This window comes from Ascaphus truei, chromosome 3, assembly GCF_040206685.1.
Source record: "Ascaphus truei isolate aAscTru1 chromosome 3, aAscTru1.hap1, whole genome shotgun sequence".
Taxonomy (NCBI): domain Eukaryota; kingdom Metazoa; phylum Chordata; class Amphibia; order Anura; family Ascaphidae; genus Ascaphus; species Ascaphus truei.
In genome coordinates, this window is record NC_134485.1 from 104360606 (window position 1) to 104388596 (window position 27991).

At 43.3% G+C, this 27991-nt stretch overlaps 1 protein-coding gene across 3 annotated transcripts in view; it reads left to right on the top strand.

The window, feature by feature from the left end:
* Positions 1-27991, top strand: part of FLOT2 (flotillin 2) — a 75804-nt gene that overhangs the window by 18820 nt on the left and 28993 nt on the right. For all 3 annotated transcript variants that reach the window (XM_075589238.1, XM_075589240.1, XM_075589239.1), the window contains one exon: positions 1562-1640. In XM_075589238.1, the coding sequence (XP_075445353.1) occupies positions 1562-1640 (79 nt within the window). Of the gene's footprint in view, positions 1-1561; positions 1641-27991 lie in introns of those variants that run through there.

A 27991-nucleotide genomic window follows, 5' to 3' on the forward strand; every position in this document is an offset into this window, starting at 1 on the left:
TGCCGCCGTCGTGTGCGCTTATAGTAAGCGCGATGCGCCGCTGGCGGCGCGAATTCTTGTTAAGTTAAATCACTCATTCACGCACATGGTTCATTTCTGCATGTTTGTGCAAATGACGTTAGAAGTGACAAACATCTCCTTTCTTGTTTTGATAGTGTCCATGTATTTTTGCAGTGTAAATATTTATTTTTGAAAGTGACTTCTTTCCATACTTCCTGCAATGATAGATCTGCATAGAATTTCTCCCTGTGACTAATTTTATGTCCACAATTTTCAAAAGTGATTCTTATCAAAGGCAAAAGTGCTTGTTTGGCCCAAAGTAAAGACGCGTGGATGTATATCTTGGTGTTCATTGTATTTGTTTTCTTTACGTATTAAAGCCACTTTTAACATTTTTGTGTTGTTTTGACATGCCCTTCACAGGTCATATGTTTGAAAATAAATAGTGTAGGACACACCTCTGTTTAGTGTTCCTCACTGCTCTTGACAGAAAGCCCTGCAGGGAGAAGCCGTGTGCTGGTGTGGGAATTATAGTGTGAGATTGTCAGGCTTCAAATAGTGGTGAATGTAAAAAGAGAAGCGGTGTATGGCAAATGTGTGATGGGGATACCACATGACCAGTGTGACCCTGCTTAACACTGTGGGGGGGGAGAGGGGTGGCGCGGCCATTACGTCACGCGGCTGGTTCGCCCTCATTTGCTGAACCTGTGACGTGGCCGTCGCGCCAAAGACAAAAATCTTGTATTTTGGCCAAGGCGGTCGCACATTGCGGCTTGTGCACGCACACATACCGACTGGGGCCTGCCCCATAGAGGGCTGTTCCTTGTGTGTGGCATGCACGCCATAGCGTGTGCTGCAGCGGCCACTGGGGGCTTGGCCTTAAGTGACAGATCTGTCAGACCATGTATCATATATGTATATACACGCATGCATATGCATACACACAAAGATCGATAGGGCACAATGATTTTGGGCGTTCACCCTTCCTCGGGTGTAATATTGCTCCTGAGCAAGGGTTAACACCCACCTAAACATTGTGCCATCTGTCTACACGCGTACCCGCCCACACCTACCCATAAATACTACATTCACCTACATACACCCCAGCTTCACCTACACACACCCACAGCTACACCTACACACATCCACTCCTGCCCCCTACCCACACCCACACCTACATATATATGTGTATACATACTGGTCTAACGGACCTCTTTCACAGAAACAAGTGGGTATATTTATTCCTGGATGAAATTTGATGCAATGACTGCCCGTGGGAGATCCTGCCATACAGATACTCGGCACCGATGATAATATCCTGAAAACTTCTTTATTAAAAAACAAACACAAGGGCAGAGCCAAGTGCATAATTTTTGTCACTTTAACACTAAAACGTTATTGCTATTTACTTGGGTTCAGAATGTTCTGTTTTACATCCCTAAAAAGTATTCGCTGCTTGGTCACCTATTCAAATGGCTGTTTAGGAGCACTGCTGGTTTTAAGAGGTATTTATCCATTAAAAAAAATCATTTAATGAGGTTTGTTTTTTTTCTGCTTCTAGGTGGCTGCTGTAGTTCAGATTCTCAGTATGTGGATGGAGGCTGGGCCTGGGCATGGTGGTGCATTTCTGACACACAAAGGTAAGAGAACTGCTTTAATTCAGCTCACAACTTTCTCCTGGCTTTCTTTTGAAGTGTTTATGAGGAATTTGTGTCATAATATGAATCACTGATTTTACAACAAGGCCTTTTGCATGCAATGTGAAGTCTGGTGATCGTTTTCTTTAATCCCTTAAAGGTGCAATCACTCCAAAAAGTTTTTGATAAAAACATGGGAAAGCATTTTGCCAATTAAAAGTTTGGCATTGTGATATTCGGTACTCGATACATAGCCCGCACATTGTATTCATTATGCAGCCAAGCCATTATTTCCTTTAATAGGAAATCCCAAATCCAGTAGCATAACTTGTACCTTTAAGTCGATTATTTTAAATGCACCAGTGCATGTTTGGGCTTCTGCTCTATAAAACTGAATGTGTTGCACTTAATAGGTTGGGTATCTCTGTAGATCAGTTCCTTGCTCCTCTTCCTCAATATAACGAGCATTTTGTCATTCTTTCCCAGATAGCTTTGCGTTTTCCAACCTCAACGTTTCCCCTCTATCTCCCCGAGAGTCCCACTCGTACAAGATGCTCCATTTTGCTATTAACACAGTTTTTGTGGGGCACGTTTTTTAGAATCGTGTTCAACAAACCGTTTTTGGGACTCTGTTGTATCTTGAAGGATTCCTGAATACACGAAACATACAGGGACGCATCAGTATTCACTGCAACAAATGCAGTTTCAGTTGATGTTTTGGCGACATCTGTATACATTCACAGTGCAGAGCAGCAGTGGGCTACAACATGGGGGGCTCGATTCCCTAGTTTTACTTACTGATCAACAAATCTTGTCTACGTTCAACTAACCTGCTGAACCCGGTGCACAGCCATTGGTAGTCCAGTGGCAGTAGTGAAGCCGGTGCGAGGCTCGCCACATATTCTTCAGTCATCCTTTTTTCTTAATCTACTTCCCCCTTGTCAGGAAGACTGAGTCAGGCCAAATATGACAACGTTAATGGTCCCAATTTGTTTCATGCTGAGACCCCATTTTTTTTATCTGTCCAAACAGCCAAGTCTCCCAATTCCCAGTCTGGTAGAGCAGCAGAAACATTCTGCAACATGTTCTTCTAAACTCCACTGCCAACTCTGATTAATCTCTGATGATCTTATATGAGCTCCTTTTGAGGCAGATTAGGTCTGCCTTTTTAACATCAAGAAGTAGACGAGCAGCCAGGATAACGAGGGGAGAGCTTTTAGCTGTGTAAAGCTAGCAGTTGACCGCCAAGGCTGAGATGAGATCTGATGACGATTGGGGTGACCTTTTTCAATTTCAGTATAGGACATTTGGTCACGGTATTTCGCTTTGCCGAGACTCACTCCAGTGCTCACCACTTCGCCCAGCCGCGAAGGTAAGTAAACCCCTTAACCTAAAATGCCCTTACCTTAAAGGGTAATGGCTTAAGACCCTACCCAAGCCGCAAAAAGCCTTAAATTAACCTACCATAACCATTAATCAAACTACCTTTGAACCAGTCGGCGGCGGATCGGCTGTGGCGGAGGGTCGGTCTGCGGGGAAGCGGCGGCGACCAACTGTCCCATTCTGTTTAAATCTTGCCAGCGGAAAATTCTGCATGTTTGCAATCTGTTGTCTATCAATGTAATTTATTTTCACTTTTTGATGCGTGTACCTATGATATGCTCACTTCAGCCTCAATGCTTGTCTTTTGTCCCAGTGGATCTCTTCATACTCTTTCTTTGCAGCATACATACACACATACATACATACTCGGACATTCATAGAGTCCCAAGTAGGGGAAGATTTGTGCTACTGGTGGGAAACTGTTGTCAGGGGGAGATAAGTGGAATATTACTTGGAGGTTCATGACGGGCTACAAAAACCAGACGCAACGATTAGCAGAACAAAAGCCTGGTCCTAGTGTAACTGCCAAAATCATCTGTGTACTGTAACTTGTCACCTGAGGCTATATCCTGATTTTGTTTTCAGCCCCGAACTTTGATGCCCTAAAGCCATTCTACGGTCTTTAAGTATATATTTTATTATGAGCTCCATTACTGCATTCATTACGAGAGGGACTGAAACACAATAGAGAGAGTGCCAGATACATAAAGGCTTAGTGTGCCTACCGTGAGGTTTACTTGCACCCCCACCTACAAACTGAGACGACACAGTTTTTTGTGGAAGTAAAAATTGGTCACAGCTTTATTGTGAAAATAAACGGTCAGGCAGTCGCTAGTCATTTGTCGTCAGCCCTATTCTCGGTATCTTCCGGCGGGAGCCCCTCTCTCCAAACCGCCCTTTTCTACAGCCTGGCAGGAGCCATCTCCAAACCGCCGCCCTGTCGCCTGCTCACCCTAGGTCCCCCTGGCCATGGCCGCCTGGGACTACCTGCATAGGATAGAGCCCAGCTTCCTAAGATTGGTGCCAGGGGTACAGCGCTCGGCCGCCTGCGTCGGTGCCTCCTTTTCCGGGGGACCGCTATCTGGGGCCCATCCGCATAGGGTGGAGCCCCATTTCGGGTATTCACGGTGTCCCTACGATGCCTGGCCTGACAGTTCCATTAAGGCCACTTACTGGGGACTCACCCCACACACCAAGCTGTGACCCTAAACCCTGACTGCTGATCGCTTGCAAAGTCTTGCACATGTTAATATCCATGCCAGCTTTAAACCCAGTGTGCTCCCCTGCCCGCTCCCCTGCCCAGTAAATGAAAGAATGACCTTTGAGCCAGACTTTCCCACGCTGCGCCTGCTTTTCCCACTGCGAAGACAGAAAGCACGTTAGAACTCCATGATTATTTAATTACAGAAACTATATAGATTAAACAGCACTCCAATAATGTAATGAAGATAAACAATGACTGGTGCACGGGAACCTGGCGGCGACCGGAAGAGTTCCTAGTGCTGCTGCCAAAGACATTTCTGGGTTTGGGTGCACGTAATACTCCTGAACATCTAAGTGGTGACCTCGCCATTCACTGACTTTGTTGTTACACCATTATTGGCTTTTGCAGCTCACAGCAGCTTATACTTTGAGCTTTGGCTCTTCTAAGGCTGCTGTCCCAGTCACTGCTACAGCGCACACCTCGGCTGTGCGTGTAAGCACCGACCCTCAATGGGGCTGGGCCCAGTACTCGCCTTCCCGCTGAAGGTGCAGCCGCGCTGTACTCGCAGTTTTTTTTTTTTAACTCAATGGAATTGAGTTCAGAACTGGCGACGGAGGCGTGGCCCTGCCCCCGCTGGCGGTTCACCCAGTTAGGGCGAACCAGCCGCGTGAGGTCATGACCACGCACCCGCAAAACCCCGACCACGCCCCCTCCCATCGCAATCTCCCTAAAGACCGCAGATCGCGGGTAGTGTGCACGCGCCACCCCCTCCCCACCCCCCCTGCCGGGCGCGCGTGTCACAGTGAGCACTGGGACCGCAGCCTAAGGCTGCAGCCCCGCTGCACGTGCATCTGCGAGGCAGGCGGCGCGTGCAGCCGAGTCCCCCGGTCTGCAGAGAGCTGCAGGAGGGGGGGGGGGATTGACGGGGGCGCGCCCTCATTGGCTGAACTGCCGGGGCGTGGCCTAGTGCTCCGTCGCGACGCCTGGTCTCAATTTTCTTGAGAGCAGGAGTTTCTCTCTGCGTTGCGCAGCACAGCGGGCCCGGCCCCATTGTGGGGCGGCTCTTAGACGCGACATGCCCTGGTATATTGTGGCTATACTCTAGTAAAAATCGCTATTTTGACTTTCTTTCATTATTCCGTTTGAGTGCTGGGTACCCTCCCTGTATGTTATATATTATTCAATTACTCGCCACTGCCGCCATGCATTGTTATGTTTTCCACATGCAGGGGGCTAGCGATTGCTGCACCAAATCGATCAATCCCTCTGCCCTAACTGATACAGATAATTTGGGCAGGTCAAACCTCTTTCCTGCGCGTCTGGGGCTGCCCGCCTAAAGCAGGCCAGTTGAAGCAAGATAATACGTCTGCGATTTTATATTACGCTTCCCTGGGACATGATTTGCTTTAAAGCTTATATTCCCCTGCATGCACTGCAGGACCAGCCAGCGCAATAACCCTATCACTGGTGGTGACGTAGCCGATAGGCCGTTCACTGCCTCTACCATCCCCAAATTGTCTAGCCAGAATATTATATGCTTGTTTGCCAATTCCTTGACCCATAACTCCACTGCTAATATAATGGGGAACAACTCCAGGAAAGTCTTGTACTTAGTTAGCCCTGTCTCCGCCCAGTCAGTTGGCCATGGACTTGCAAACCACTCCCCTCTAAAGTATACCCCAAACCCGTGCCCCCCCTGACCCGTCAGTGAATAACTGCAGGGCGTTGCTGGTCTCGCTGTCCTTGACCCACAGCCTTGTAACATTTAATTGCATGAGAAAAACCCCTCATACCTCCAGGTCTGCCCTAAGCTCCCTGGTGATTCGGATACAGTGTTGGGGCACCTTTGCTCCCGCAGTGGCCCTTTCTACCCTGCGGTTTAATATCCTGCCGATGGGGATTACTCTGCAGGTGAAGTTTAGCAGACCCAGCAGTGACTGCATTTGTTTCAGGGTCACCTTCTTGCTCCCTGAACTGACCTTGGTTAGTTCTAAGCTTGCTGACTTTGCCTGCGGGTAAGCGGAATTCCTTTGCCAGTGTATTAATCTCTATATTGAGGAATGACAATATTTCTGTTGGGCCCTCAGTTTTCTCCTCTGCTATGGTAACCCTCAATTCTTTCATAATCGCCTTAGTACCCTCTAGCAGCCTGTCGCACAGCGGGGAACCCACCAGCTGGGAGTCATCCAGATAGTGCGTAACTGTGCTTGTCCCTGTCTTACTGACATGCACCAATGTAGGAAAGCACTAAATGTTTCAAAGTAGGCGCATGAAATAGCGCAACCTATGGGGAGACATCTATTAATGTAATATGCACCCTCAAATTTGCACCCTGTGAACCGTAAACTGATGGGGGACAAAGGTAACAGCCAAAAGGCTGATTCTATGTCAATTTTAGCCAATAGTGCTCCCTCCCCATATGTTTTAATTATTCCTATGGCGGTGTCGAATGATTGGTATTGTACCCGGCATAGGTCCAGGTCTATGGCATCATTTACAGACCCCCCCCCCCCCCCCTTTGGATGTGACAGGTGTTGTATTAGCCTTAATTTACCCAGGTCTTTTTTAGGCACCACACCCCGCAGGGGAATAATTAGCTGGGCGAGAGGGGGTTGGGGATGCGAATGGGCCCACCATACACCCCAATTTTATCTCCTCTATTTTCTCTTTAACTATGTGTGCATGTGTCGTAGCAGATTAAAAATTTCGTCTCGCTCCCCTCGCTTCTCCTGCCCCCCTCCCCCACTGGTATGTGAACCCCCCCCTTAAACCCCTCCTCCTGGAACCTTGCTTTCTCCCGGTCGGGGTACGCCCTTAACCAACGGCTCAAATCGCTGACCGGTGTTGGGGCAATTGTTAGGGGCATACCCTCTCCCCTGATTGGGGTTGCCCGGGGCTTTGTAGCACTTCTTGATGGGGTGGTTACACCCACACTGGCTACACACGTCTAAACTTGCAACCCGACCCCAGCGTGCAGTGTTCGTTGTTCAAAGCCCAACATTCCCCTTTTTTGCCCTTGCACGTTGGATAACTCCCAGGCCGACCACCCGGCTCCTTGGGAAAGGGCACTTGCTTCCCCTGTGCCACTAGATCCATCCACAACTCCATGTCTCTTCTCCCCAAACTCAAACGTGTATCTCCCTGCCACCTCTGCCTGAACTGTTCGTCATAATCCCGTCACGCTGACCCCCGTATTTATCATGTATGGTCTGAATTACATGCAAGTATTTAATTACATTATGCAATTGTTTTGGAGGTTTTGAAAGGAAACAGTCCCTGAAAATAGTGAAGTCCAGTAACCAGTTCCCATTACTCCTCATATGTATTTTCTTGCCCGCCTCCCGCGCGCGCTTCCTCTCTGCTCACCCCTTTACAGCCAGCCTAAACATATCCAAATACCTTCTTTTACCTATATCTCTCCGGGGTTTTTCTGGGCAGGTGTGTGTACGGGGAGCAAGTCGTGGCCGCGAACGAGTTTTCCCAGCTGCGGGAGGAAATTACACCCTTGTCCTTGCGCGCTCTGTGTTTCTCCGCCTTCACCTTCCTACTCCGCTTTGCAGACTTGCTCAACGCGTCTACCTGCTTCCTTATGCGCTTTACCACTGGGGTCTCATTGCTGTCTGCGCCACAGCATGTATCTGAATCAGTGCTCGTCCTTGCACTCTCCCTATTGCTGTCTGACACCTGGATCTCACAGTCCGACCCTACATCACGAACATCATCATCATCATCACTTTCAAACACTGCATTATCATGCTCACCTGATCCTGCGGCTTGGACACCTGGGTGACCGATCATGGATCTTTTGCTCACCGCATGGCTCTTGCTGCTACTCCCCGGATCGATGACGCTTCCCTGCGCCCTTGGCACCAGCGTATCTGCCGGGGGGCCACCCGGGACAATGTAGGTAACCGGGTGACACCCCGTGGCCAGTGGCAGTGGGGCTGCCGGGGGTGGATCCAGGGCTGGCGCAGGTGTGACGCTGAGGCGGGTGCCTGAAGCACAGGTGCGTAGGGGGCGGGTGGGTAAGGCGCAGGGGCATGAGGCGCGGGGGCATAAGGCAGGGGAACTGCGGCGGCAACTCCGCTGCAGCTGTGGAGCGGATCTGTGCCAGTGTGGGGAGGCTCAGTGCAGCCATGAGGAGGGGGGGGTAGGGTGGTCTCAGAGAGGCTGTGAGGGTCTTATGGAGGCTGTGGAAGGCTGGGTCTTGGGGAGGCTGTGGGGGGGGGGGTTCACAGAGAGGCTGTGGGGGGGATAGGTGGAGCGGTGAGGGAGGGGTATCAGTGCAGGTGAGTTCTCTCTCACTTCCCTGGTAGTGGCAGTGGCTGGAGCCAGCATATCTCTCCCTGCACAGCTGATGAGCAGGCACCGGAGTGAGGCTGGGGGGCGGTGCTTCCTCTCTGTGCTTCCTTTCCGTGCTGCTCCTCTGTCTTTGCGGCTGCCGGTGCAGTAAGGAGCCGGGTTCCGGTCCCGACATTCTCTACTCTGTGCTGGTCGGCAGAGGACGGCTGGGCTGCGGAGTGGGAAATCCATGGCGCTGCTGGGACACAGGAACCCAGGTAACCTGCGGGAGAGAAAAATAAAATCAATGGTGAGCTTGTGCAAGCGCAGGTTTCAAATACCCCGCGTGAGTCCCCCTGTTGGCGCGCGCGAGCCAGCCACAGCTCCCACCCTCTGGATGCACAGCAGCCCATATGTTGGCGACGGCCCCATTTTTGGGACCTCTGCCTTTCTTAATACGGACTTTGCCTTCTACAGTCACCAATGTCTATCGGGGGAATTAAGTGTGTATCTAAATGATGTGATTCTTGTACAAATGTATGTGATCCCTTTAAAATCAGAATGTGTATGCTAAAGAGAGTGACAAATAAGGTGAAGTGACATATCAACCGTGTATAGATTAATAGTGACAGTGATAAAGAATTAGTCCTTGAATTATAATGCGAAAGTGAACAAATAGCAAATAAAGAAACTCCAATACTGCATCTCAACACTTTGTGAGGGTCGGATTCATGAAACCTTCCAAATGTCCCAGCTTTCTCCAACGCAGGGGAGAGCAATATCAGCCAAAAAGAAGTGCATGTTCTCCATTATATGGGGGATTTTGTACACCAGTAGTCCATACTACTCACATTTTCAAAAATGTAACAGGCAAACCCAAATTTGTGGCAACTTCTAAACTGGCAATCAAGGAGTCGGCAACGCTTGTGGGATAACCGAGAAGGAATGCGATTGTGCAGATGGAATGTACACATTCTTTATAAATCCGTAAAATCCATAAACTCTTTCAGATTGGGCACTCACATGCTAGCCATTCTTTTTAGCATTAAAACATGTGTGAAACTTCTGGGATTAACATCCGTCACTGCTTATCACCACCCCAACACCGCTCGATACTCTGGCGTCTCACGTGACCGAACGAAGGCCCAGATGTGGCAGAGGTCCCGGATGTTGTGGCGATGAGTGAACGCTTCTCCGTTAAGGATTTTTCAGGAGTCAGTCCTTGCATGTTACCATTATATATAACCCATCTCATAGGGGTTTGTATTAATTATTTTTTTGGTGCTGGATAACATATGTTCTGTGGCTACAAAATGAAACTTTGTGCCACATGTATTCCCTGTATCAATTCCACGTCAAGAAAATGAAAAAAAAAAAAAAAAATGATGTACACAATGCAGAAGCCTGCTCTCAGTTAAATTATTTTCTGAACAACCAACCCACAATTTGCAAGGAGTGGTAAACTGCAGCACAATAGGTCCAATTTATCATGTAAAAAGAATTCCTCTTTTATGGTTGACCGACCTTTCCTTTAGTGTCAAATTCTACAGTCTGTATTTTTAACAGATTTTTCTTTTCTTTGCCTCCAACTGATCTATATAAATTACTGTGAACACGTTTAAGGTTAAGCGGATTACATCTGCTTTTCTGCCTCCAGGCCATTGACGTTTCCGTTTAGATCTTGTCAAAGAAGTGGCTTAGTTTGCAAATTGCACAAGTCTTCTTTTGTGTCTGATGTTTTCAGCGCTGTATTTTTTTCTATTTCACAATGTGTGCTTTTATTATCAATTACTTAGTTCATGGGTTCATAGTATGAGGAAAAAATCCATTATTTGAAAAATATTACGTGCGTTATGGCTGGTTTTGGATGAAAATTCCCATAAAGTTCAATGTGGTTTTTGGCCCAAATAGGGCCTTAGCAGATGGTCAATAAGGGCTGAAGTTATTTGTCTTGCACTCAATGTGGTTATGAAGTAATGTGCCTCTTCCTTCTGGTGTTAATGACCCAGAATCCGCCCCCCGACTTTTCACATTTTTTATTGCTTTACCGGCTTGTTTCATAAAAAAAATAACGATGCTTAGCCATTAGTCTGTTAAATGTGTAATCCCCGACAGCCTACCGAAAAATAACAATTTAATTCACTTCCTTAAAGCAGCAAAACACCATGCTCTACATATTTCTCTTCCCTTCCTTTCTTCCTCTCTTTCCCCCCTCCCCCCCCCCTTGCTAGAATTGAAAAAAGGGGTCTCGGGAGCTTCCTAGTGAGAGTCCCCGCTTGTTCTGGTGATGAGTGAGTGTGAATGCTTCTCTTTCTCTGTCTCCCCGACTCTACGTGTTTCACCGTTAAGGATTCCTCTGGAATCGATGCTTGCTAACCTTCATGATACCATTATATATACTCTTCATAGGGGTGATTCTTATTTGCTCATTAATAACTCATCTAGTGAATATATATTGATTTAACTCAATCTTGCCCATTAGGACAGTGTTACTATGTATGTCATTGGGATTTCTTCACAAACATGGCCAGAAGAGCGAATTGATGTGCATATTCAGACAATGTCAAATTTAATACATAACCAATAAAAACATAGCTAGCGATGGATTTTCTGCACATACTGTATTTATGTCCCAGTTCTTCCACGCATATACCATTAAAATAAGACTGCAAATATTACACAAATAGACATCTCATCGACTACAGGCTGAACACATGGGCCAAAAATTGCATATATACAAGTTCATAATGTATTACATCTCTCTCTAAAGTCCTATCTAACATGGTTAATCAATAACAATAACCTACATGTCCATTAAATCTGAGAACCACAGCCAATCACTTGTTGCGGTTAACTGATGTAACAGAAACTTGCATACCATTGCTAAATACAGTAACTGAAACATCCGTATGTTGTCAGACAAAAACAAATGTGGAAGGAGATAGAAAAGAAACCAGGATTAGTATCCCGTATCTACAAAACTATCCATATCAACACCCCTTATCCAAAAGAACCCATTACAGTATCATGAACATTTATCCCATCAAAATCATCAACTTATAAATTCATGATTTTGATCCTTCTAGTGGTCTTGTATTTCCATCTAGTATAGAATAAATGGTGAGTGTATACACACACACACACACACACACACACACACACACACACACACACACACACACCACACGTTCTCGCGCTCTCTCAGTCTATGCAGAGAAAATGCAAAAATATTAGGAATAATGAAATTGTGGCAGTTACCACTTTGGAGAGGTGACAGGGATCTAGGGCTCATTAAGAGAAAATCTTTTTGGATACATAAATTAGAGACACTTCCTCCAAAAGGACTTAATGTGGAGGATTCCTACTTTAATTGACCTGTGATTGTTTCTAGTCTGACTACCACAATTTCATTATCCCTAATATTTTTTATTTTTGCATTTTCTCTGCATAGACTTCTAGAGAGATTTGTTGATTAAAGGTGTGTACATCAAATGTATTTGTTGATGCGCTTTTTGTTATTTCTACATAACACGTGTACATGTGTTATATTGAAATAACAAAAAGCGCATGAAATGGTCTTGGACATTTAGTCACGGCTGTTTTGCCACGACCAAATGGCTGCCGACTCTTTGCCGCAACTCTCCACTGCCAGAAGCTTCGGCCGCTAAGGTAAGTAAACACCCTAAACTAAAAACCCCTACCGTAAGCCCTTGCCCTAAAAAAAAACCCTGTAACCGCTAAAATCCTTAAATGAACCCCCTAACCAATAATAAAACGTACCTTCGAAGCGGCCTGCGACAGAGGTTCCATCGGCGGTGGCCAAGTGTCCCATGCCGATCAACAAATACATTTCATACATAGTCAAGTGAAAAATAAAGTGTTGGCACATTTGTTAAAGCTGTCCCTATAAATGCTGCCAATAAGTCCTCTACGCCACAGACGTGAAGGTGGGAGAAGATGCACAGATAGAATGACCCAGGTGCAAAAATCCTGTAGTCCCTCTGGAGCTGGTGCTTCTGGGCATCGAAGTGTTCTCGCTCCCCCCTGGCATCACACCCGAAGCCCTCTCAACAAAGGAACATGGATCTGTGTAGATTCTCACAATTTATTAAAAAATAAAGAAGTAATGCACTTGCATCACGTTTAAAATAAGGCGTTTTGAGAGTCGGATAAACAGAGAGGTAGACGTAATACTAAATTCACTACCAAATCGCATAAATCGGTAAATGTATCAATGTCTGTGCATATCGGCTGGCTTACACTAAAGGGTCTGATCATATCTTGCATTAGAATAGTGCATACGAGTATATAGTACTCAAAGTACTCAGACTGTACCTTTTTAAGAGAACAAGTGATTAGAACCAGAACTTCGCAATAGATACATTCCAAGGGGAAAAAACACAGGGTTACCAAAAAGGGTAAATTGATGGAATACATTTGAACTACAACTGTCATAACTAAATGTGCCCAAAGTATTCTCTTCTATATTCTGTGCCTGGTCTCTAGTCTAAGGTAATTCATATCCCATATAGGGAACTACATCACCCAACAGGGGGACCTTTAATTGCTATCTATCAGTTCTGTACTATAAGAAAATACTTGTATCTTTTATTTTATTTTTTAAATGGCTATGAATTACATTTTTAATGTATTGTAATGTAACAAGCGTTTTCTGTTTCTATAGCGACCATTTACAAAGTCGCATCTTCTTTGTCTTCTGAAACGGACTCTGGCTCACCCCTTTTTGAATCCTGCCCTCTCTTGCAGTGCACCAATGGTATCTAGTGACTGCCTGGTCACATGATCTTCCCTACAGAACTTTGCATCTTTGGTCCTCTTCTGCTGCACGAACAGCCATTTAGTGAACCCTGCGTCGAATCTTCGCCGATCAATCACAGGAGAACAGACCGATCGGCAACTTAGCTAATTACATATCATTGTGTGGATTGTATTGATGCACATATTAAAGGGGATACATATTTAACGTTAGCTTGCACTGCTGCTTTAAGGGCATTGGGATGAATTGACAACTGTAATGTCAGATGGTTTGAGTTCAATTCTGAAGTTATTTATGTTTATCACACACTTTGTCGAATAATATCTTTTATATTAGTTGAACTTTTGCAGTATGTTTTTATTAACTATTCGGTGTACTCTTTAATTGATCTTTATGACCCAAGCACTTTAGTTATTGTAGGCTAATTGCACTATTGTGTCAAGATGGTGGATTAATGGACATTTCGAACTTTGACCAATGGTGTTGTGCAGGTGACTATTAGAGAGGATCAGATTATCTGCATTAACCCCTGAAGAAGCAGTTCGGTGAAACGCGTAAAGTGAAGGAGGATTGTGGCGTAGAGACGGACGGAGCAGAGGAAGAACCCTCCGCAAGATCGCTGATCACCCGGGCACTGCCTGTCGTCATCTCTAGGGCCGAGCCAGTCGGACGTGAGGAGCTCGACGTTCAGCATCTAACCAACATCATTCGATTTCTCAAAGCGCCTACACTTCGCTGCCCAGAGGCACTGGTTCCAGCGCGACTACTGGCTCCTGTCTTGTATGCTGCAGTTCCAAATCCAATGTTTTGGAAACGTGCGATTTTTAAAGAAATCCAAATGTGAGTGCAATACTTACCCGGCAAGCAGTTTATTGTGTGCTAGGACGTTCTACTCAATGTCCTTTTCTCTCTCCTTCTTTTTTTTTTTTTTTTTGCGTCTAGGTCATTTTAATTGTATATGTGGATGGATAGATGGATCAAAATCATGAATTTATAAGTTGATGATTTTGATGGGATAAATGTTCATGATATAATGGGTTCCTTTGGATAAGTGTTGTTGATATGCATAGTTTGTAGATGCGTAATATTAATAATCCTTGTTTCTTGTCACTTTCCTTCCCATTTGGTTTTGTCTGACAACATACGGATGTTTCAGTTATTTAGCAATTGTATGCAAGTTTGTTACATCGGTTAACCGCAACAAGTGGTTGGCAGTGGTTTTCTGTGAGCGGTGTGGAGGTGGTGAGAAGCAGTGACAGATGTTAACCCCAGAAGTTTCAGACACGTTTTAATGCTAAAAAGAATGGCTAGCATACAAGTGCGCAATCTGAAAGGGTTTATGGATTTTACTGATTTAGAAATAATTTGGGTACATGCAATCTGCACAATCGCATTCCTTCTTTGTTATCCCACAAGTGTTGCCGACTACTTGATTGCCAGTTTAGACGTTGGCACAAATTTGGGTTTCCCTGTTACATTTGTGAAAATGTGAGTAGTATGGACTGGTGTACAAAAACCCTCTTATATTGGAGAACATATTACACTATTGCGTGTTTTTTTATCTCTTCTTTTTGGTTGATCTTGCGCTCCCCGACGACAGGGAAAGCTGGATCTATGATAATAGGAGAATTGCATTTTTAAATGCTTTGCATCCACAGCAGCAAGGTATTGTGGACCGTGGCTTTAGAAGCTACTGCAGTAATTAACCACTTTACCCAGAGGCATAACTAGGTGTTTTTGTGCCTGGGGCAAGTGCCTCCAACTGCACATGGCCCACACACTTCCCTGTCCACCATACGTTATGGAGAGCAGGGGTGGCTCTGCTTGTTCCTTCCCCCCCCCCCCCCCCTTCCCTCCTCACTAACCGGTGCTTTCCTAACACACCTGTCAGTCAGCGCTGCAGCTGGGCACCGTACCCGATCTTGCTTTGATATTGCGGTAGTGACCGCTGCAACATAGGCACCAGGGAGAATTTTTGTGCCCACTATCGGGCTGCTCCCGGGGTATCTTGCCCCACCCTAGTGTCCTGTCTCTGGCTTTACCATCCATGCTGACTGCACACCTTTTAGGACCTTAATAAGCGTGTGTTCCCCCCACGACACCATACTGCCTGAAAATCCATCAGACAGTTGTGTTGGGGATAGGCAATAACATTTAATAACGGGTTTACGGAACAAATATTTTCTAGCAGGGAATGCACAACGTAAAAACGTAAAAACAAAGTAGGGAACCACTGGAATACAGTACAGGTGACACTGCTGCTTCAATCCTATTTTTTTTTTATTTTATTTTTTTTGCATAAATTATTCTTTGTCCATCAAGCCCGCATATTTCATTAGGAATTCCACCTCCTCCACCCACTTTTTATATTGAAGAAGTGAAAGCGGTTGTGGCAAACTGTTCTTAAAATGGTCAACATTATTTTTTAAACACCGCTGTACCACTGTGCCCTGATCACCGCAATTTAAGGATTTCTGCTAGTCCCCAACAAAGGAAACACGGATTGTGACCATTAAGTTCGTCACTGTGATTTTCAGGCCTATGACTTGAAAAATAAATAGAGAGCAGAGCACTGCTGAAAAAAGCCGCTGAGGAGGCTGGACAATGTAGACGTAATAAAAATCTTTATTAAACTAGAACAATTGACAGCATCCCAGCAACCACTCTGACGTGTTTTGTACCTTGTCTTGGGAAAGCAGGGGAGTGCAGTTTTCAATATGCGACAAATAGAAAAGCATACATAGTGCAAATAAAGTTAATTCAAACAATGTGATGTGGTTGTATCTATTGAATGGAGACTCACGTGGTGGCAGATATAATCAGTCATGTCAGAGATCAGTGGCAATAGCTTGACTCTGTGAATGGTAGATGACCCCACAACTGGATAGTTGATGAAATGTGAACGGCATACACAGCAACCAGGGTTATAGAAAGGAAAGAGAGGCTTCCATAGTGTAACGCAATAAAATACTTTTATACACGCAATAAAATTAACACTTACAGTGTCATGATAGCAAATGGGCACATAAAAAACGGGTGATATCACCAGCTCCAGTCTCCTCAGTCTCAGATACCACGGGGCAACAGGTGCCGTCACAATCGGCTGGAACACCTTTCGGACGGCCTGAACGTGGAACCTCTGTGTCCTCTGCGTCTTATACTCCCAAGGTCTCGTCTGGCATCCGTCACTGGGATCTGTGCAGCTCTTGTTGTGGACTCACTGGGGAACACAGCTCTTCTTGCGGGGAGACAACCGGTATACTTCCGGGTGCTGGCTGATGACGTCACTCACAGGGACTCTATGCGTTTCACTAAACACTGTAGTTTCATCAGGAGTCATGACTACACTATGCTAACCTCTCTTATATACCTAATACAGCATGATCTAATTGGCTAAATGTTAATCAGACTAGGTACACACCCATAGTCTGTCCAAAAGGGGGGAGGGAAGGGGAGTGATGCAGGGAGAGGACTCATATAAACAAATTAATATACATATAGTTCAGTATTAAAGTAGAATTCGGGGAAGAATAGAAACAGAAAACATGTATTAGTAAAACATACAGCTTAACCCCGTTACAGCGCGGTCCTCGGCGGCCACCCGCGACCACCGCGTTATAAACGGGTACGCTGAAAAAAATGGCCGCCGAAATTTATTTTTTTGTGGTGGTACCGTGTCCGCCGGAGGGGGAAAGCTGAGAACTCTCCCAGCGTTCCCAGACCCGGTGGGGCAGCGGCAACAGCACACAGCACTTACCCGGCATCTATTTCAGCATGTAAACCTGCTGGAATCATGGTTTTAACCCTATGAATCCAGAAGGTTTCTCTTTTGCCCAAAGCAAGGGACCTATTTCCTCCTCTCCAATGGGGGAGTACATGTTCTAGTCGTCTGACTTTCAGTACACTGGGATCAGAATTATGATAAATTTCAAAATGTTTGGGAACACTATGAGTCTGTATCTTACGTCTAATGCTACTCATGTGTTCCATAATTCTAACCTTTAATGGTCTAGTAGTTTTCCCAATGTATTGCTTTTTGCATGGGCATTCTAACATGTATACAGTACTACATGATCCGTTTTACAATTTATGAAATTTGTCATTTTAAAATTCTCACCAGTGGAAAAAGAGGAAAAGGTCAGTTGACTTTGTGACCCTAATATATAAACTTTACAGTTTCCACATGTGTAAAATCCTTTTGGACTTTTTAACCAATTTAAGTCTTTATGTAAAACTTTAAAAGTACTTGGAGCTATTGAACTTTTTAAATTGTTGGCTTTTCTGAAGATAACTTTTGCTCTGTCTGGAATGTCATTTGCTAACACTGGGTCATTTTTAAGTACATGCCAATGTTTATTTAATATTTTTGTGATTTAACTTGCTTCACTGTTGTATTGTGTAATAAAAGTGGTTTGAAATTTTTTTGTTGTATCATTTTGTATTAATTTCTTGGGATATATTAGATTTTGTCTGTTGAGATTATCTGTTCTTTCGATTGCTTTTTCAATTACTAAGGGGTCATTGGATTTTTCTTTGAATTTCCTGATCAAGATTTCAGATTGTTTTTTTATAAATTTCTTTGTCTGTACAATTTCTTCAAATACGTCAACTGACCAAAAGGGATATTCGATACCCAATTAGGGTGATGGCAACTTTTTTTTATGTATATAGTTGTTCCCATCAACTTTTTTGAAGAAATTTTTAGTCCTCATAGTCCCCTGGTCAATATAAATTTCAAGATCAAGAAATTCAATATTATTCCTATCATGTTTTGTACCTTGTCTTTACTTTGTCAAAGAGTGACTGGGAATAGACAAGAGAATCCTTAAGTAGCTGCTTCCGGGAAAACCCCCAAATTGAAGATTTGACTCCAGGTGAAACGAACACCTAAACTCGTCAACCACCAAAATGCGATTCACATTGTATTGTATGTCTTTATTTATATAGCGCCATTAATGTACATAGCGCTTCACAGCAGTAATACATGTGGTAATCAAATAAATAACAGATAATATAAATAACAGATCATGGGAATAAGTGCTTTAGACATTAAGGAAGAGGAGTCCCTGCTCCGAGGAGCTTACAGTCTAATTGGTAGGTAGGGAGAACGTACAGAGACAGTAGGAGGGAGTTCAGGTAAGTGCGTCTGCAGGGGGCCAAGCTTTATGTGCCATGTGTTCAGAATAGCCACAGTGCTATTCATATGTTTCTTTAAGCAAGTGTGTCTTAAGGTGGGTCTTAAAGGTGGTTAGAGAGGGTGCTAGTCGGGTACTGAGGGGAAGGGCATTCCAGAGGTGAGGGGCAGTCAGTGAGAGGGCTTTAGATACAAAGGGGGTAGAAAGAAGACATGAGGTAACCCCCTGAGAAAACTACATAATAGCACACCGTTAAAAACATTGTATCCTTACTGCCTAAAAAATCAATGCTAACTCATTGCTGGAAGCACGAAATCTGCACCAAGTATCTATTAATGACATGATATATGGATACAATGTGCATAAAAAATTAGTAACTAAACCCAAATGCTGGAAATGTTGCAAAAGAAAAAAATGTGGATTTACTCTATAGAAGGCTGCGCTTATACAGCCGGCGATGGCGACGCGACCGATGACGTCACTCGACGCCATTGCGACGAGTTGTATTTTGCAGTTTCGGCGACGTTGCCGGGTGACGTCATAAAAGGGGGGGCAGAGGCACGGACAAGCTCCCGATTGTCTGCAAGGGGAGACCGTCGCCGAAAAAAATCAAATATCAGTGACTACTGTCTTCAGAAAAATCTGTTCGCGCAACGCAACGTCCAACCCTGGTAGTGGGCGCGGCTCTTGTCCCTGCAGCGCACACCATAGCGGGCGCTGCAGCAGGGACCTAGCCTAAGGTTGGAGGAAAGGACATTTGACCGCAACAAAGGAAAGGGTTCTTTACAGTAAGGGCAGTTAAAATGTGGAATTCATTACCCATGGAGACTGTGATGGCAGATACAATAGATATGTTTAAAAAAAAATGTTGGACATCTTTTTAGAAAGGAAAAGTATACAGGGATATACCAAATAAGTAATCATGGGAAGTATTTTGATCCAGGCAGTAATCTGATTGCCAATTCATGGAGTCAGGAAGGAATTTATCCCTTTATGAGATGCCATTGGATGATATTTCACTGGGGTTTTTTGTTTGCCTTCCTCTGGACCAATATACTGTTAGTATAGATATAGGATAGAGCAGGGGTGCACAAACTGGGGGGGTGCCAGATTTTCTGGGGGGGAGGGGGCGCGGCAGTTAGAGGCCCCTGCGCTCTTCCCGAAGGCATTTAAATTAACTGCCGGTGCATCGGCGAAGGCCTCTGTAACTTCCCATAGCAACACAATGTCGGAACGCTGTTGACAAGGTAAGAGGGGGAGGGGCGTGAGCAGGGGGGAGATCCGGCAGGGGGAAAAGTTTGCGCACCCCTGGGATAGAGTATCTGTTGTTTAAATTTAGCATAGGTTGAACTTGATGATAAAATAAATCACAGAAACAAAGAAAATACAAAATAAATACAGAACATAAATATTCAATGAGGAAAAAAAGGAAAACACTGGGAAAAAATAGAAAACACACACACACACACACACACACACACACACACACACACCTATCTCTATATACAGGCCTCGACAAATTGTAAAGAAACCCACTCGCCCAGAACAAGTCGCTCATCCCCCCCCCAAAAAAATCCTCGCCCCTCCCCCCCCCACAAGTCTTACCGGCGGTGGATTGCGACGTCTCCTGCCATTTTCCTGCTGCTCCCCTGTAACTGTCTCGTTTGCAGCTCCTGTGAAAATGGCTTTGCGGCGTCAAATTTGTCGTGGCAACGCGGTGTCATTTGACGCCGTGCAGCAATTTTCACAGGAGCTGCAGGCGAGACAGTTGCAAGTTACAGAGAAGAAACACCGCCTCCGCAGGTACTCAACTGCGGGCAAAACACACACACTATAGGAAAGAGTGCAAGAAACGCTTCTATGGCGCAATATTTTTTTTTTTTTTATTAGTTTAAGGTTTAAAAAGTAATTAAAAGTGCACAGTTACAATCGCAGTGGCTGTTCATGTGAACGAGGTATGCAGGTACTGTGACCTGTTGTTTCCGGGGTAAGTCAGTGTAAGGCTCGTTTATAGGGTGAGTTTCTTCCTTCCGCGGGGGTGAATGCCCTCCGTCCGGTATCCGGAGTCGGTGGGTGATGATGTCACGGCCTCAATCCTACTATCGTCAAGCACAGGTTTGCACAGTTCTGCCAAGTCTTTGCCAGGTTCTGCCTGTTTCCTCACACTCTCGCTCACTGCGTTTCATGGGTGCTCTTCCCAGGAACCTTGGATGTGGATGTGGATGTGAACTCCCATCCCAAATCTCATTTAAATAGTATAACCTTTTGTTAGATCTCTACAGATCAGGTCCTTCTAGGGCAAGCAAAACCTTTTCTCCCGGGAGCTACTGAAACGCAACAGATATGGGATGCTTTCAATTAGCGTAGCATATACGAGCTCGGAGCTGTGAAAATTCAAGGAAGCTAGTGGTTGAATTGTCACAACTAAATTTTAATGATTCTCAAGCAGGTTTATATACACAAAGCAGGGACAAAAATACAGTTGTCATCTGTTACAAATATGGGTACACATCTAAATTTACATGTATCCTTCACATAATGCCTTTTCTGTAGAGCTTAAAACATTTAACTGCTGAGCAAGAGACATATACAATGGTGACTTATAAGGCAGCCCTATCCTCTGTTTTAACAATATTTTGACAAGCATTGAACAGTTGGTCTCAAGCTATTTACGATAGCCTCCCGTGAAAATAGCAAGGCCAGCGTATTCTTTTTAACCTTATCAATTCCAGAAGACAGTTTTAACCTTACATCCCCTCCTTTTGTTCTGAAAGAACAAACCAATTGACCAATCCCATTTATTCTTCTGCAAACCACTCAGGAGAGGAAAAACTCCAAGGAAGAAACCTCCAAGAGACCATGTGCCTGCAGAAACCTATCTCTTTTAGGTATCTCGTTTGAGATGAACATATGGGTGGTTGACGAGTACCAAGACTATTGGTATTTCTCGCTCTCTTTGTGGGAGGCATATACATAATGGTCGAGCTAGAAGCAGAAACATCTTTCTTTGGCAAAAAATAGAGCTGATTACACTTTTACCCATCTAGATTAATTCATACACACAGAGTAATAAACCTGCGATTATCCTAATTCCGAAAAGAATTTAATTCCCAATACATCGAGCCAATTTTCAAGGCCAAATGTAAAATCAAACTCTTTTGTTTCCTCTCGCATTCTAGATTAAATTTCTGCTAGAGTATCCATATCATGGTGTAAACTTTTTTGATTGGGTGTCAATATAAGAACGGCATTCTTTACCCACTAATTTACAAACCCCTCCTTGTGCTGCCATCAGATAACCCAATGCCATACAATTTTGCAAAACTACTGTCCTTATCTATTGCTGAACCTTAAAAATAGCGTCTTTTAGTATCGTGAAAAACAACATTTATATTGACTACTGAAAAATCCCCTTTTGCTCTTAAATCATACATTCCTAACAGGGTATTAGACTTCCCACTACTCTCTTAACTGAGCTATTTTTAATAATTAATGCCTTTCAATTTCGTATTCTTTGCTTAGGTATGATGAACATTATTTAAATTCTATTTCTAATCATAAGCGGGGGTTGGTGTGGGTTAATATTTCCTAGGAGCGACTGCCCAACACATACATCTTACATACTACATTTACTCAGAATATCGGAACAGACAAAATGGCTGCCATAGGCAAAATGGTTGACTTGTGATCCTTTCCTTGTGGTTGACACACGCCCTTGGGTGACCTCCCCACCTTCCTCTTTTCCAATCTTCTCAGCCCCCTCTTCCTTTAGAGACAGTCTTTTTAAAGAACAGTTAACCATATCATAGTCCTGCCGGACCAAAAAAATAGTCCCATAGTACATAACTTGATTCCTTTCTGGCCACTGTATCGGCCCAGTTGATTTCTTCTTTTTTCGGTCTCTTCTTCTGGGGGACTGCTGATATCTTCATCACCAAAAAGAGACATAGCATCGGTGGGGGGGTTGCAACGCACTTCAGGACCAAAGTTTTGCTGTTCATAACACAGAGAGTAATGAGTAGGACAGACACACATACAAAAACATCCACTAGCTTCGCTCCCAGCGAAATAATCTAACCACCAAGTCCCAACAAATCCCAACCCTCATCTCTACCTTCAAACACTGGAACCACTTTCCCAAATAACATAACCTGGTCTAGTTGCAGGATAATAATTTATCTATCCTTCTATCACAGAGTCAATAATTTCCCTAGGGTGAACTTGTATTTCTACTCCCTTCATAACCAATTTCTTATATATATATAGTTCTACAAATATCTTATAGCATCTTGTCTTTTTCCAAGGGGTTAAATATAACTCTCGTGTTCCTGGGGTGCAATTTATTGGGTATGTATAGTACATTGGTATAGATTGCACCTAAGATGTGGGCTTTGTTTACCAGGATTCCATTATATAACAAAATATTCTTGTTACTACCCTATCGTCTTTATGTGGACACCACTTACAGTATATAAACCTAATAGAATAAACATTGTAATTAAAATAATAAAACCTGTAAAAAGAAAGGTTATTAAAAAGTTCAAAGTTCATATGTTGAGGTCCGATTTTTCTTCTTATGAACTTTTCTCCTTTTTTTGGTTAGTGCCGGGTTTTCTTATGAACCAAAACACCAACTGAGAACGGCTGTGTCTTTAGGCCATCCCTCCTTTGTTGAGGTTTAATTTTGAAGCGACTGTGGGTGCACTTGTGTAACATGGATCCAGGAAAAATACTCTGATTGGGTAGAATCTGGAATAGGCCTCTCCACTTTAGATGAAAAGCGCTTTTGCGTCACCTTTATCTTCATCTAATTGGAAGGACTGCACCTGGACATGAGACACTCAGACAATTGCATTAGTTTCACACAATAGATGCTGATTAATATCGTCTGTTTTAGAACATAATCATACAACATCAAATCTACAAGGTACCTAGGGTGACCATTGGTCTTCCCATGAGAGAAAATTATATCTGATTGTCACATTAGGCTAGGCCAAATACACCTTTATATTTAAGGGATCAATCACAAGGCAAAACGGTGGTTCATTCGGATAAGACCTTGAAAACACAAACACAAGAAACAGAGAATATACTTTGGGGGACCTTATACTTATTAGGAAAATAACTTGGGGAGATTTGGACTCGAAATCCAGGAGTCTGGGGGGCACAGGGAGGCCCTGGTGTAATTCACACTGCGTTCCGTCAAATCATGCCTGCTTTCTGGGGTAAATTAAGTGATTTACAGCACTTTGGCCCCACAACTCCTGCAACCAAAATAATTATATTTCCACCCAAATATCCTCCTAAAACTGACACACAAGAAATTTCACAGTTCCGCTAAGGGAATATGACATAGAAAATAACAAGGTCAGTTCACTTTCAGGCCATTTATATCTGAGCTGGGGCATTGGAATGCTTATTCACATGTAATTCACATGCCAATTCACCAACCTGGGTTTAAATCACAGGACAAACACAATGCATTGCAGGCTTAGAACTCATAAAACAAACATGTAGACACAAGAGCTTGCACTCCACTATTTGCACCTATCATGTGGGGTTCTAAAATCTTCTCTTCTCTAGGACACCAGCTAAGAATACCTTGCTGACAGAAAAGACAGGCCAAAATATCACCTCCCTTTCCCCTCATGTGCCAGGAGACTCTGTTCTCATAAGCATATTCTGTGCAGCTATTTCTCATAAGGGGCCACCCATACAAGGCAATCCACTTATAAGCTTGCACAGACAGCTGCAGGCCCATGAGGCAAAGGGAATACACAGAGAATGCATTAACTAGCCCACTGGCAGTTAACCCTACATACACAGTTCCTAGTTTATACCCATGTGGGGGTATAAAAAGGAAAAATTACAGGCAACCTAGTAAGGTACAATATTATGTAACCATGCTGTAAAATGGCTACAGTCATCTCTCCTGCTGACAGTAAGGCCTGGTAAGTTATGGGCATGCCAGCAGTAATTATGGAGGTTTGCCCTCACACCCTGGTGAGGTGCCCTATGTATGGATGGGAGTGATTGCACCGAGGGGTGCACCACAGAGGAGTTCCTCACCAGGACCATCCACAAGCGGACGCTGGGATCCTGATGAGATGGAGGCGCTGCACTGGATATAGGTACGACTCAAGTACAGTACCTCAGCTGCCTGTCTGGGTTGGCAGTCCCCACACACCATCATGCGGGAGACTCAGGAGTCCTGTTGCCAACAGGTGCACCCCCAGACACTACACTAATGGGGGCTGCTTAGACCACAGGGGCCAATATGAGATTGGGTGGGTCAGGCCAGAAAATCCGTTACAATTATACCCAAGAGCCAAGAGCTGACACTCTCAGCCCTTGCCATATGGTTTCAGGGGCAGCCAGCAATAATAACAGCAATAACACCCTCCTTTTGTTCACTTGTATTACATGTGAACAATATCACATAAAGGATAACAGCATTTAAAGCATAACCTTAATGGAATTGCTTGATGTATAGCAAAAGTAACCTAAAACCTTTGGGTATAAAATTTTCATAAAAAAATCTCAAAAGAACCCTACTGAATATAAATATAATCTGCTATAGTCTTCTGACAGAAACTTTTAGAACACAAAATAGCATCTGATTTGCTGAAAGAACAACCTGTAGCATAAAAACTTATAGACACAGATTTAAAGGTGGGACACATTTGAGAGAAAAAGATGGTTAAAAATGATAAAATATTAAATATTTGATCAACTTTGCAGAAAAATAATTCCATAGAGAATCCTCTAGTATATGAGACAGAGCGGCTCAGTGAGCAACGACACCGACTGGCACTGAGAGCTTGAAGCAGGGGAGCCTGGTTCAACTCCCAGTGTCGGCTCCCCGAGACTCCGGGCAAGTCACTCTATCTCCCTGTGCCTCAGGCACCAAAAACGTAGACTGTAAGCTCCACGGGGCAGGGACCCGTGCCTGCAAAAATGTCTCCGCAAAGCGCTGCGCACAACCAGCAGCACTATAGAAGAACATGCTATTATTATTATTATTAGTATACTGGCAGACCTGGTCAGGGGCCGTTTTCCTTGTACGTTGCTTTACTGCTATTTCGGGGTCTGCACACTTATACATGGCTCAGCACTAGAGTTTCTGTGCTGATTACATTGGACTAGTGGTTACTTTATCCACCTGTTCCCACTGCAATACACTAGTGATTCTATGCAGTTCATCAGTGATCCAGAACATTACATTGTGTTCATACTATAGGATCTGAGCGTTTAATATTTGTTTTAATCCCCATTATTTTACACGGATATTAAAGATTTAAGTTTTAACCACTTCGTTACCCACCCACCAGGTGTTTAGAGTGCTCATTTTGGGTTACTGTCCTCTGTTTATTGGAACTCTATATTAATCAATTTACACCTGTTTCCATTTCAAACCATACTGTATAACAAGCTCAAATAATTCTCTGGGCTTCCTGCCAAAACCTTGTAACAGAAAAAATGGTTAATTACTGGTTACTGCAATACAATTTGGGACAGCTTGAAATATGCAGCTCTTCACACAGCCCGACAATGTTTCTGGTATTCAAAAATTAAAACTGGATCTTTGTTAAACAGAAAATTGTAGGCTTTAACATATACTTTTAGATAGTTTAGTTACTGGTTATACACAAAAAGAGCACAGAGCGCAGATACAAAACAAACAGAATTTTACGCTTCTTTCACACATTCAACCAGTTTTTACAAAAAAAAAAACAGACACATATTTTCTTACCTATTTTAATAAATAGGAAAACAAAACAGTTTGATCCTGCAGAATAAATTAATAAAGATATTCCTTTTTTTTTTCTTCATATCATAATTAACTTTTTTTTTTTTTTTTTTTCTTTCTTTCTTTAAACTAATTTTTAAAATGCTGAGCTTCTAGTTAGCTTTGTGTCTAGAATATATTTCCCCTGTTATTCTATATAAGATATTCACCTGATTTTATCTGTGGAGATTTAGAGGAAAAGAATTATAATTCTGGTTAAGGAAATAAATCGCCTGGCCAGTACGATAAACATCCTTATTATTCCAGTGACTGGACTGTTTACAAAAATAATTCATCCTTTCTTTATTCTTTTTCTCCACAGATACCCAAAACCAGATACCCAAAACTTTCCCCTGCCCAGTGTAAATTAGTTTATATTATTGTGGTGGTGTACACCTTTTAGAAATTAAATTTCAATCATGAGCAATTAATTATATTCTTATTTTAGAATCATTTGCAAGTCCTGAATAGTGATTTTGTATACATACAATAAACCAGTATTCTTATTATTCAATGCAAATAACACTTTCACATAGATAGAATTCACCCAGATTCTTACAAGCACACATACAGGGATTACTCAATCAATCAACCTTTTTTTTTTTTTTTTTTTACCATATCCATACTTAAAAATAAAACATTCTGAGGGAAAAAGAAACCTATACCTGTTATACTCTTGTTTTCCACTTTTCAATTCAGACAGGAAAATATTATTAATTTAAACTTAATATATACTCATACTCAGTTAATGTTGCACAAATAATTTGAGTTTGCATGTTCGTTTTTCCTAAGAGGCATTCACGATTTTTAGTACATTCCTATGCCTGTGTAAAAATAGCTGGAGGAAAAAAGGTGGGGGCTACTTGCAGCTGCTTATTACAATACATACAGGCGAGAGAGAGAGACAGCTGATTTTGCCACTAACAGCGAGGGAGAGGGCTGACAGGTTAGTGTAAGTTCATTAGATGATAAAATGTTAGTGCCCATAATGAGTTTATACAGGAAAGAAATCTTAACACTTTATGCGCACGTATTAATAAATCATTATTAACTTGACTTTAAACAATACTTACCTTCACTTAACTTTAAACAATACCTTGACTTAACATTAAACAATCCTTATGTTAACTTAACTTTAAACAATACCTTGACTTAACATTAAACAATCCTTATGTTAACTTAACTTTAAACAATTTTAACTTAACTTAACTTAAATTGCCACGCTATTTGAAATCATATACTGTCCGTTTTACTTATCAGGGACTTACTGTACACTTGATTAAACAATAGGGACCCACCCTTTGTTACATTAATCACAGACTTACCCTCGATAAAACCAAAAGGGACTCTCACCCTTTGTTACATAAATCGGGGACTTACCCTTGATTAAAGGGACTTACCCACGATTAAACAATAAGGACTCTCACCTTATGTTCTTTTGCCCTTATAAATTTAGGTTGTTTAGTTTCGCAGAGGAAAAGGTGAGAAACAAATAAAAAGAATCTTTACTCACCCTTTTTCCTGTGCGAAATCCCACTTCTGTCACCAAAACTGTTAGATCTCTACAGATCAGGTCCTTCTAGGGCAAGCAAAACCTTTTCTCCCGGGAGCTACTGAAACGCAACAGATATGGGATGCTTTCAATTAGCGTAGCATATACGAGCTCGGAGCTGTGAAAATTCAAGGAAGCTAGTGGTTGAATTGTCACAACTAAATTTTAATGATTCTCAAGCAGGTTTATATACACAAAGCAGGGACAAAAATACAGTTGTCATCTGTTACAAA